Genomic DNA, 11,168 nt, shown 5'->3' with positions numbered 1-11,168 from the left:
CTTTTTTCAAAAATAGAATGTCATCTTGAGCTTCTTCCTATTCACTTTGTCTCCATTAAGAGTGAGACAAAAGTGTAACAATAATCACATTAAGACCGATAGTGTATTTTCCGTAGGTAAGAGTAGTCACCAAATGGTCACAAGAATCTGGTAACAAGCACAACAAGGTAATTGTATTATCTTCATCATCAATCTTCACCAAAGGCTCACCAGACCAACGATTATGTTATTGAAAACATTGACAAGTTATTGCAAATTGGATCTTTTCTGCATCTTCATACTCTATAGTCGCTGCTTCGTAGACAATTTATTCATCAACATCTTTGTCATATACTGACTCTCCATTTTGTCCCAAACCTCCTTCGACGCCATTAGGTCCAAGATATGATACACCACCTAGTCTGAAACACATAGACGATTAAATCCTGCGTCCTTTTCCTTCATTACAGCCCAATAGGTATCCCCAATGTCATTCGATTTCTTCTCACACAACATCTTTTGTAAACTCTGTTGAGCCAATAAATCATTAACCCTCATTTGTCATAATCCAAAACTACATGTCCAATCGAATCTTATTACTTCGAATTTTGCTTCAGAGTTAATCACCATGTGATACCAATTATTAGATCAACAACCAATTAAAAAGAATAAAGAGAAACGAAAATAAAAAACAATAAAAACAGTCGATTTTAGTTAACACATTTCTATCAATAGTGTTTATTTTTACGACTATAGAACTACTATAATTTTTTTTTATTCGAGTCAATAATGTCTATATTCCTATGTTACCGACCCATAATAACTTCCGTGTAACTCAATACTTCTAAACAAGTAGAACTTGAATTAATTTTTTTTAATTAGTTAATACAAAAGAAAAAGTGTAAACCTAAAATATTAAATGGACGCAATCTAATAAATGAATAACTAACAATAATAAATAGATTATATAAATTAAGTAGAATGTTTGTGCATAATTGCATATACGGAAAGAGAAAGCATGAATATGTGTTGTGTGTATCTGCGTACTCACGCAAACGCTAACTAACAGTTGAAGAAAATCTCATTCTTCTCCTTCGATCTATCAAAAACATTCACATTCACCACTCAAATCTTAATTGAGATTTGAGTTTTCTTCCTCTCTCTCTCTCTCTCTCATTCTTCATTTTCATTTTCTCGTCAAAATCTCACTCTCTCGCAACCATGATTACTGCAAGCAGAATCAAATCCGTCGATTTTTACAGGTCACAATCAAATCTCATTCTCTTCACCATCACCATTATTATTATTTTCCCCTTTTTCTTTCGCATTTCTGCATTTCGCGTTTTTTTGGATCATTTTGTGTTTGCATGCGAATCATCAGTTGCAATGCCGTTATTTCCGTTATTTTGATCAGAAACACGATGTTTCCAATTGCATTACGTTTATTTGGATCCTTTTTTGGATTAAGGGTTTCTGTATTTATCGTTAAGCCTTATAAATTAACGATTTGCAGTGAAGGAAAAATAGCGATTTGGTTTTTGATACTACTGACGCTGTAAACTGATTCTAAACTATCAGTGAGCCTTGTCTGTGCTACTATTTATTTAATAAATGGCTTATTATATTGTGATGTGATAGTTCATTTTATATTGAAAGTGTCTCCAAAGTTCTATATTTATAGCTGATTAAATGTAGAACTACTAAAGTAAATATGGTATGAATAATGTTAATTTTCATCACATTATATTTATTGGTTAAAATCATGGGTCCCACTAGATTCATATAAATTCATATGATTTGTTGGGAGGGACCCAATGAAACATTAGATTTCAATATTTAATGGTGAATATGTTCTTCATTGCTTTAAATTGCGGTTGCAGTTGTAAATGCAGTAGCGGATGCTGCTACATCTATTGTGGTTGTTGTGGTGTGAATTTTGACCGGAAAGACAATTAAATACATGGTTGGGAGACGCTTAAAATTAATATTTTTCATTACATGAGAAAAATATTGAGTTCTGAGGATCTAAAATTTTGATTTTTTGATATGGTTCCTATTACGATCGCATACATGATTTTAAATCACATAGCAATTGCGGTCCGTTGCGGTTGCAGAGGTTACTGCATTAACAATATTGCGGTCATAATTGCAGTTGCAGACGGTTATTTAAAACCATGATCCTGCCATATGTACTTTTTCCCTATTTTTAAATTCAGCCGGAATCTGGAAAAATATAGATTAAAAGTGAGAAGATGTTTGAGATTGAAAAGCAACATATGCTTCTTTAGATTGAAAATATATTGAATATGTAAAAGGAAAGGTTGTGAATATATCACATTCCTTGGGGGAGAATGGATTAAGAACATAAGTCACCCAAGCGAAAGGACTCAAATTAATAAATGAAGGTGGATTTGAGAATGCATATGTGACGTTGTGTTTTAATGCATAGATATAACTTATAAGTCTTTAACAGTTGATTTCTGTCAACAGAAAAATCCCTAGAGATTTAACTGAGGCATCATTATCAGGAGCAGGGTTATCAATAGTAGCAGCTCTCACCATGGTGTTTTTATTCGGAATGGTCAGTAGCTTTTACAACTTCTGTTTTATGTTTGTGACATTTCAACCCTTTAACATATGCGTTCATTAGCCTTGGATTGATATATACTATCTATGCCTGAATTTAGTTTTGTCAAAGTTTATTGCATAATTAGTTGTCAAGTATCATATTGATATGTATCATGCAAACCTGTTGCAGGAACTTAGTGAATATTTATCTGTCAGCACCTCTACATCCGTGATCATTGACAAGAGTTCTGATGGGGACTTTTTACGTATTGATTTCAATTTCAGGTAGAAGATTTTGATCTTTATTTGAATATGATTTTTCTCTAAGGGTATGTTTGGAGAGAGAGATTTTGAGAAAATGAAAGGATGGATAACATGCTAAGTATTTAATTTCAAGTAAATACTGTATTGTATAAATTTTGAATTTTTTAGAATGAAACTTAATGTCCTTAGTCCTTATTCATTTTTATACATACTTTGTAACCCTCTTAATTCAAAAATAAAAATCTTACCTTTCCTTTCTTTTCCTTCTTAAACACAACCTAAGGCATCTTTGATTGTATAACCAATTATTCTTCATGTTTTCTTAAAATGAGTTTGGCATGATGCAAAGAACTTGGGCTATGTAATATTCGTGACCTGGGGTTCTTATTGTAAAGAATGCATAACTCTAGAATTTATAATGGACACCTTCTTAGGTGTTTGGTAAGCTGTTCACCAAAATCTTGGTTAATATGTTGAAGAAAGAGGTTATAAGACTTCTTTTTTGACTGAAATTATTATCATCAAGGAAGTGGTTAAAACTTAACAGTTCAGTATTAATGATGTTAATATAGGTATGTTCTTTCTTCCTTTCAAGGTTATTTTAATTGAGAGTGGATGGGATGTTCAAACATTAAAACCCATATTTATGTTCTCTGTATTGTGATGATTCATGAAATTGGCATGAAACCTGGGATTTACAGGGCGACAATTTTGTTTCTCATATTTCAGTATTTCATGATTATTTTCTAAGAGTTTCAATTCCTTGATCAATTAGTGTAGCTACTGTAGGTAGCTGTAGTATTTCTTTGAGTAGGTGCAATCAATTTTGACTATATGTAAGCTCTCATTTTCTCTCTCAGTTGTTTCTTGCTGATGGCTTCAATTTATCTTGTTTGTAGTTTTCCTGCACTTTCATGTGAGTTTGCATCGGTCGATGTGAGCGATGTGCTGGGAACAGTAAGTTTCTATTATTCCATTTGTTCTATATGACCATCTCTAGCAAAAAATATTTGTGACTTTGATTAAGAATTTTTGCTCACTTAGGATTTTTAACTTCTAGCCTTTGTAACAATATTCATTAATGGACTTTAAAAGTTCTATATGTACATTCTTGATTCTTGCAATAATTTTCCTTTTAAGCGTGAGGCCAGGGCATAGAATTATTCGAAGTGCTTGATATGGATTACGTGCTTCATTCATGTATTTATTAAAAAATGACAAAATCTTCCTCTTCTCATGCATTTTATGATTTCCTAACCTATGATTACCTATGCTATAATACATTCGTATCTTCGATTCTTTGATATTCTATTTTTTGCCACTTGTCCCTTAATTTGTGACTTCTGGATTTCAGAGCAGGCTGAATCTAACAAAAACAGTTCGCAAGTTTTCTATTGATTCAACTTTAAGACCCACTGGGTTTGAATTTCATTCTAGCCCAGCTACTAATGTCATTAAGCATGATGATAAAGTGGATGAAGAATCTCCTGAAGGTGCTTTTGTATTCACGACAGACAATTTCGATAAATATTCTCATCAGTAAGTGGGTCAATTATGTTGTTCATTTCATTCATTTAATTTTTAGAGTTTCAGTTACATGAGAGTTGAAGAGTTCTTTTCCTCTCGTCTCTCAAATTGTATAATAGTTGCACATTGTTTACACATTTTTATTACACTGGCAGATTTCCAGTTACAGCTGTAAACTTTTATGCTCCTTGGTGTTACTGGAGTCAACGCCTGGTAAGTATTTCATCTCAATTTCTCTCTTCCTCCTCAGTTTAACAAATAAGATGGTTCTTTATATCTTTATTGTTGTCTAATTACGTTTACTTCTATTTTTCTACAATCAACATTTTCTTATTCCTTTTGTGAATTTGATGAGATAAAAGAAACAAAAAGTATACAATGAACTATTAGATCATATGAACCAAAGTTGATACAAATGTAGCTTGTATGAGGATCCCAGAATGACTTAGTGAAAACTTTTGCAAATTTATGATTTAACAAAGCTTGTGGTAGTATCTCCAAATAAGATGTTTTCTCTTATAAAATGATATTTCTCTCGATGCTTAGTCCTCCTTTAAACTAACTATTTGAGCCAAATGAGCTTACAAGTAGCCGATGTCATGGTCATGGCATTTAACTTCATAATTTGCTTTTGAACTTGACCTTGCAACATTATTTTTCTCTCTTTTTATGGCAATAAGGTTTCTTCCAATGAATATACAATGCTCGAAAGTGGATTTCATATGTAATGGTTTTAGGTGTTTATGCATATATTACTCTTTTATCTGTTTCCTTTCACTCTCTTCTACATAATGGTTGAAGGTGGTTGTTTACATATCATTCTTTTATCTCCTTCCTTTCAGAAACCTTCATGGGAGAAGGCAGCTAAAATATTAAGAGAGAGGTAGTCTACATTTTTTCATGTTTTTCTTATTTCCTAGAAACTGCGATTGGAAATTCTACCTTTTTATCTCTTTCATAAGCTTAGTAACTAACTTGGCATCACTATACTAACTCAGTGTCTTGTTTGTACAATTTCATTTTTATTTAGATATGATCCGGAAATGGATGGTCGAATACTTATGGGGAAGGTGGATTGCACTCAAGATTCAAGCTTGTGCCGGAGGTGCCTTTTTCTTATGTTTTTTGAACAATTCCATTTCTTGCTTGCAAAATTTGCAACAATAGCCAGAAATTTATGATCATTCTTCACTGCAACACTTGCAAAATTTGTAATTCTAGTATTTGCCAAAATTCTCAGTTGTTAAATCTTTCTCCATTAGCTTCTTAATCCACTTGCAGAGAGATTGATTTTGCTGAAATTTAGTTTATTTTAATTACTCCTATATATTGTTTTTAATTTTCAAACAAGGTAATGTGATTTTAATGTCGACTCTTATCATTCTTCTGAAATCACTCCCTCCTCCTTCACCTATTACAAACAAAGTATTGGTCTTCGTAATTTTTCTTTCATACACCAAATATTTCATAAGAAAGACATCAATTGAAACAGCTGAAACTACTTACTTGAATTTACCAGAAATTTGATATACTAGAAATGCATGTTGTTTTCTCCTTTAGCTTTGGAAGATACTCATTCTTTTGACCATACTATGCGATGTATTATTTCATTGCATATAGGAGTTACTTCCAGGAAGTTCCAACCATTTCTAAATTATGTGTTGTTTCAAATAGATGTCATGATTTGATACATGCTTAACTTACTGTGAAGATGGAGATTAGCTTTAACAGTTAGTTGAGCATTATTGGAAGTTCAATTTGATATTTTCTGTTGTCACTTCCTAACATTGTTATTTTTCTCTTATCATTTACCATCCGATATCCAGGCATCACATACAAGGGTATCCATCCATTCGTATCTTCCGTAAAGGAAGTGATGTCAGGTAACAATGTAAAATCTTTTATATATAGGAAAGAATCACTACCTACTCATCTGCTTGTCCTTTTTGGATATTTTGTGCTTTTTTATTTTCTTAAACATACTACATTTTCCCACGAGAATGATATAAGTTCCTTTTCTTTTCAAAAAATTATGGGAATGATCAATTTTTCAAAACCGTGTCTAGAATGGGAGTGATGATCAAAGGCCAATAGTAAGGACAAAGACAGTTAGAGAATGTCAGGATGCAAGTACTATAGGTAGATCAGAGCTTAATATTGTACGAAAGACACGTGGGATGTAAACTACTATAACCTATGTAATGTAATAGTAATGAAAGGTTACTTTGGGTTGTTTTGTTACGATTCCTTCACGAACTTGCCAATGAATCAATTTGATAGGCAACAACATTTCTATTTCAATATGTAGTTCACCTTTGTATTTATTTGTATAATGATTAATATCATTAGAGTTTTTGTATATGTGCATACTGAATATTTTACCACTTCGGTCTTTGATTGGGTTTCTAAAGTTCTGGATCTTTGAACATATCTAGTTTTTATTTTTCAGAAGTGACCATGGACATCATGAGCATGAGTCATATTATGGAGACCGTGATACAGATACCCTTGTTAAGGTACAAGATATATTTAATTTACATTAGCCTGATTTGAATCAACTGTGCATTGAAGTGTTTATACTTTGTGTAATTGAACATCACTATTTATCATTAGAGGGCAACATTCCTTATATGAAGTGTCTCTTCTGCAGACAATGGAGAATGTAGTGGCGGCTCTCCCTTCTAAGAAGCTAGCTTTGGATGATAAGTTAAATGTTACAGAGAATGCAAAAAGGCCAGCACCATCAGCTGGGGGATGTAGAATTGAAGGATATGTACGTGTCAAGAAGGTAAACTCCCCAAGGGATACAATTAATCTTATAGTGTAGTGTGGAAAACTCATTTGTGCTTCTTAGTTTTTGAATGTGAGCATGAACCAAGATTCTTTACATTGCTCTTGTTTTGAATTTGTCTTTTGCCTTTTAAAAGAGGCTTCAGTTGTCAATATTATAACAGTAGAAATAAATGGTATAAGGCATGTGGCATCCTATTCTTGTTCTCTGTATTTTGATTATTATGCTGAATAGTAAGCTGTTTTACACTCTGCAGGTTCCAGGAAACTTGTTCGTCTCAGCAAGATCTGATAGCCATTCCTTTGATGCTTCTCAAATGAACATGTCGCATGTCATACACCATTTATCTTTTGGAAGGAAATTGTCACCTAGGGTTATGAATGATGTCAAGCGCTTGATACCTTATGTTGGTAACAGCCATGACAGACTGAATGGTCTGTCATTCATCAATACAAATGATTTAGGAGCAAATGTCACTGTAAGCTAATATTTTGCATAAAAGTCTCCTAATCTAGTAAACTTTATTTGATTGAGCATGTGACTTTTTATGGTTGGCATCAGGAATATTTATTGTTGATGGCAGGTTTTATTGATCTGCATCTGCATCTGCAAGAGCGAGATGTAATAGATAACATCAATATACAGGCCAGATGATGTTTTATTTATTTTTGGAGAACATAATACACCTCTAAACCCTTCTTCGAAATGGATACCACATGCCATTCGAGCACCTTTTTAGGACAAGATCGGGCCTTCCCCCTTATCCCCGGTGTTAATTCATTTGGAAAATAATGGCGATACATTAGAGTCCCTTCTACAGTAACCAGAGCTTAGAAATCAAAAGCTTTGCTCCTTATGCTTGTGGAAGTTATCACTAAAAGGCTTCTCTAATCTTCAGACTTCAATCTTGAAACTTTTCAACCTATAGTTGCACTATTTAAACTATGCAAGCTTTTTGGATCTAAATATGTTTGGGTTGGCACTATTTAGGTGTTAGTATCCTCTGAGATAACTTAACTTATCACTTCTACGAATTTGGATTGAGCCTAACTCAACCTTAAAAACCCAATTTATATATAAGAGTTGCCAAAACTTTATAAACACTACAGTGGCCATATCTCTAGGCAATGTAGGACTAAATCCACCCTTTCACACCCAACACAATGAAGGGGTTGGAACTTGCAATGAATACAATCCAAATGCCACAGTTAGGCTACCCAATTGCCCCAATTAGGCTGCTTGGGGCGAACTGCAAAGTACACAGAATTTCCAACATCACAAATACAATCTCTGTTTTCATTTAATGGCTTTGACCATAGTTATCCTTTTCTGTATCAATGCAGATAGCTAGAGAAAGATGAGCATCTCCAGTGCTTGGAATTTCATTTCTGTCAAAGTACTGTACATTAATTTGACTTCTATGTGTGCAGATAGAGCATTACCTTCAGATAGTTAAAACAGAAGTCATTACTAAAAAAGACTATCAATTAGTTGAGGAGTATGAGTACACAGCGCACAGCAGCGTGGCACACAGTTTACACATTCCTGTTGCGAGGTTCCATCTTGAACTTTCCCCCATGCAGGTCTGCATATAGAGATTATCGATTTCAATGACTTTCTGCTCTCTTTTAAATTTCTTGTTAATTTACTGTGTTTTTTGCGAGCAGGTCTTGATAACTGAACATCAGAAGTCTTTTTCACATTTTATTACGAATGTCTGTGCTATTATTGGGGGTGTTTTCACGGTTTGTATCTCAGATTCTGTGGCTCTATACTTTTATCTTTGACAGAGTTGTGGTCCTATAATTATATTGTTCGCTATTTGTTGAGTTAACTAGTCCTCCTTGTGGTTTCAGGTAGCTGGAATTGCGGAATCAATTTTTCACAACACTGTTAGGATAATGAGAAAAGTTGAGCTTGGAAAGAATTTTTGATAGATAGTTGGGAGAGTTTATCTATAGGTTAGGGATTTTGATTTACTAAACGCACTTCACTGAGCCAGTCTTTCGGCAGATTGTTATATATAGATACTCTATATATAAATCATAAAAATGTAGCATTTTTCTTTTCATATGGTAAAATGATCATGCCATGGATTGCAAGCACACCACAAATTTATACTTGGTAGCATTTTGGTAAATAGAATAATTGAGAACTTATACCTGTGCTGTTAAACAGCGACGCCATGGTGGAACGGTGTGGTGAATTTTTTGACAGCCGCCATAGGCCATTTGTGAAGGAATGCCCACCATGGTGGCGCCATAGTCTGCAATGGAATGTTTATATGGCAGATTTTTGGCCATATATCATATGTCATCGCCCATCGACAACTGACTTATACAATAATAACATATTATGGGAGATCCTATATCATGAATACTTTAATTCAACAATAGGATGTTTGTGTTTGTTTATGCACATTGAGAATCAACAATTGTTGGTTTCACTTGTGAACATAGATTTTTGGGTGTATTTGAAAGGAATAGGTCTATAAGTTGTCATAAAAAGTTTACAATAAGTTGAAAAACAATCTAAAGATTTTTGGGTGTATTTTCAAAAGAGTAATATGCATACATTAATCAAACATATATAGTTTGAAATATATAAGCATTTACTTTAAAATATGAAATCACACAAGACAATTATATGATTAGTATATAACATGATAAGTATATAACTTATTTGATTAAATAATAAAAATACTATGATTTGTATGGTGATAATGATTAGGGGTTTTAATTAGTTCTCCCTCATTGGCTCAAGATCCTGTATTCCTACTGCTATTAGTTACATCAGCTTTGGTTGATATCTGATTTGATTATTATTGTTCTATTACTTATACCAATAATTTTTTCAAAGATAAAGAAGGAAAAGAAACAAATAACATCTGACATATTCACTGACTCTATGACTCTGCATAAAATAGGTATATTTATTTCAAGTTCAACTTATTGAATATTTTTACAATCTATCATGTAAGAAGCACACAAAAGGGTACATAACTATATATTACCACCTTATTTCTCACTTCTCCTCATAAACAATCAAACGTTTCCATAAGAAGAGAAAATAAATAAATTACAGAAATCATACTCAATAACTCATACATTTTACTTAGAATAGACGAGAAGTGAAACCATGAGTGCTCCAACAGAACAACCAAAGCTAAGCAAGATTGAAGAAGCAGCATTAGGAGGAGGAGGTTCAGAAACAGGAGATGTAGTTGGAGTAGCAGGATTTGTCACATCAGTCCCTAGCGGTGGAGCTGAACCTACTTGCTGAAGAGGCGGTGGAGATGAACCATCTACCTGAGAAGGTGGTGGAGGAGACGAACCATTTAGCTGAGAAGGTGGTAGTGAAGGAGCCAATGCATCTGACGTGTGCGAGGATAATGGAGAAGGAGAAGGAGATACAGGAACAGAAGGAGAAGGAGTTGTTGCTGTTTGGTTTGAGTTTCTGTTGGTTCTGTCAGCAAGAACAATCACCAATAGTTTCTCATTCTTGAGACAGTTATCTTTGATTCCACTAATGAAGTAGTGAGGACCTGATTTGTCGAGTTTGATTACCGTGTGGCCATCAGAGGATTTTCCAGAAGATGATGCATCAGTATTGCAACTCTCATAGTCTTGTTGGTTGTTTACTTCAATTACTGAGTCTTTGCCAGATTGGTAATTGAACACTGCAATTGAAATGGGTGTAAGTTAAAACATTACTGCACAACTTTAAGAAAAACAAAAAATAAGAGAAAACAATTATGAGAACAATGAAATCCAACTTAGAATTATTATCTTATAACCAGAGACTATTTAATCATGATTTAATTATGATAAATATTTTATCAGACCCTATTTAGTCACAGTTTAACTGTGATAAATTTTGGACTCTGTACGGCCGTCTGTCTTACATGCCCTCAAAAACGGTTGAGACAATAACTCACCTAGGGAGTCTCCTACTTGAAACCTGCTCTTTTCTGCCCATTGATTTAAAGGGTTAGCATTAGGGTCACTTGGAACACTCCAACCCTTTTGGCCTCCAACTA

At 33.6% G+C, this 11,168-nt stretch overlaps 2 protein-coding genes across 3 annotated transcripts in view; one reads left to right on the top strand and one right to left on the bottom strand.

Moving 5' to 3' along the window:
• Positions 1-965: 965 nt before the first annotated feature.
• LOC127086515 (protein disulfide-isomerase 5-3) lies at positions 966-9,235 on the top strand. 2 transcript variants are annotated; one of them, XM_051027289.1, is made up of 15 exons: positions 967-1,241; positions 2,470-2,560; positions 2,738-2,832; positions 3,711-3,768; positions 4,166-4,350; positions 4,494-4,551; positions 5,181-5,221; positions 5,369-5,443; positions 6,165-6,221; positions 6,788-6,854; positions 6,989-7,126; positions 7,386-7,607; positions 8,560-8,712; positions 8,797-8,874; positions 8,986-9,235. In XM_051027289.1, the coding sequence occupies exons 1-15, from the start codon at positions 1,201-1,203 to the stop codon at positions 9,061-9,063; spliced, it is 1,437 nt and encodes a 478-aa protein (XP_050883246.1). In that variant the 5' UTR covers positions 967-1,200; the 3' UTR covers positions 9,064-9,235. The 2 variants fall into 2 exon arrangements, with proteins under 2 accessions (XP_050883247.1, XP_050883246.1); XM_051027290.1 differs by lacking the exons at positions 8,560-8,712; positions 8,797-8,874; positions 8,986-9,235 and adding an exon at positions 7,713-8,526 and having other exon boundaries at positions 966-1,241.
• An 808-nt stretch (positions 9,236-10,043) lies between these two features.
• Positions 10,044-11,168, bottom strand: part of LOC127086514 (early nodulin-like protein 1) — a 1,288-nt gene continuing 163 nt past the window's right edge. Inside the window, exons 1-2 of the mRNA XM_051027288.1 lie at positions 11,067-11,168; positions 10,044-10,808 (exon numbers count right to left, since the gene is read on the bottom strand). The exon at positions 11,067-11,168 is cut by the window's right edge and continues 163 nt beyond it. Coding sequence (XP_050883245.1) covers positions 10,240-10,808; positions 11,067-11,168 — 671 coding nt within the window. The 3' untranslated portion in view covers positions 10,044-10,239. The remainder of the gene's footprint in view (positions 10,809-11,066) is intronic.

Source organism: Lathyrus oleraceus, chromosome 5 (genome assembly GCF_024323335.1).
Source record: "Lathyrus oleraceus cultivar Zhongwan6 chromosome 5, CAAS_Psat_ZW6_1.0, whole genome shotgun sequence".
Classification (NCBI taxonomy): Eukaryota; Viridiplantae; Streptophyta; class Magnoliopsida; order Fabales; family Fabaceae; genus Lathyrus; species Lathyrus oleraceus.
The sequence above is the reverse complement of the archived record's forward strand: the minus strand, read 5'-3'. Positions and strand labels throughout refer to the sequence as shown.

Coding starts and splice junctions, on each gene's coding strand:
- LOC127086515 (XM_051027289.1), top strand. CDS start 1,201: ATGATTACTGCAAGCAGAATCAAATCCGTCGATTTTTACAG. Junction 5,222..5,368: donor GCTAAAATATTAAGAGAGAG/GTAGTCTACATT, acceptor ATTTTTATTTAG/ATATGATCCGGAAATGGATG. Junction 8,875..8,985: donor TTATTGGGGGTGTTTTCACG/GTTTGTATCTCA, acceptor TTGTGGTTTCAG/GTAGCTGGAATTGCGGAATC.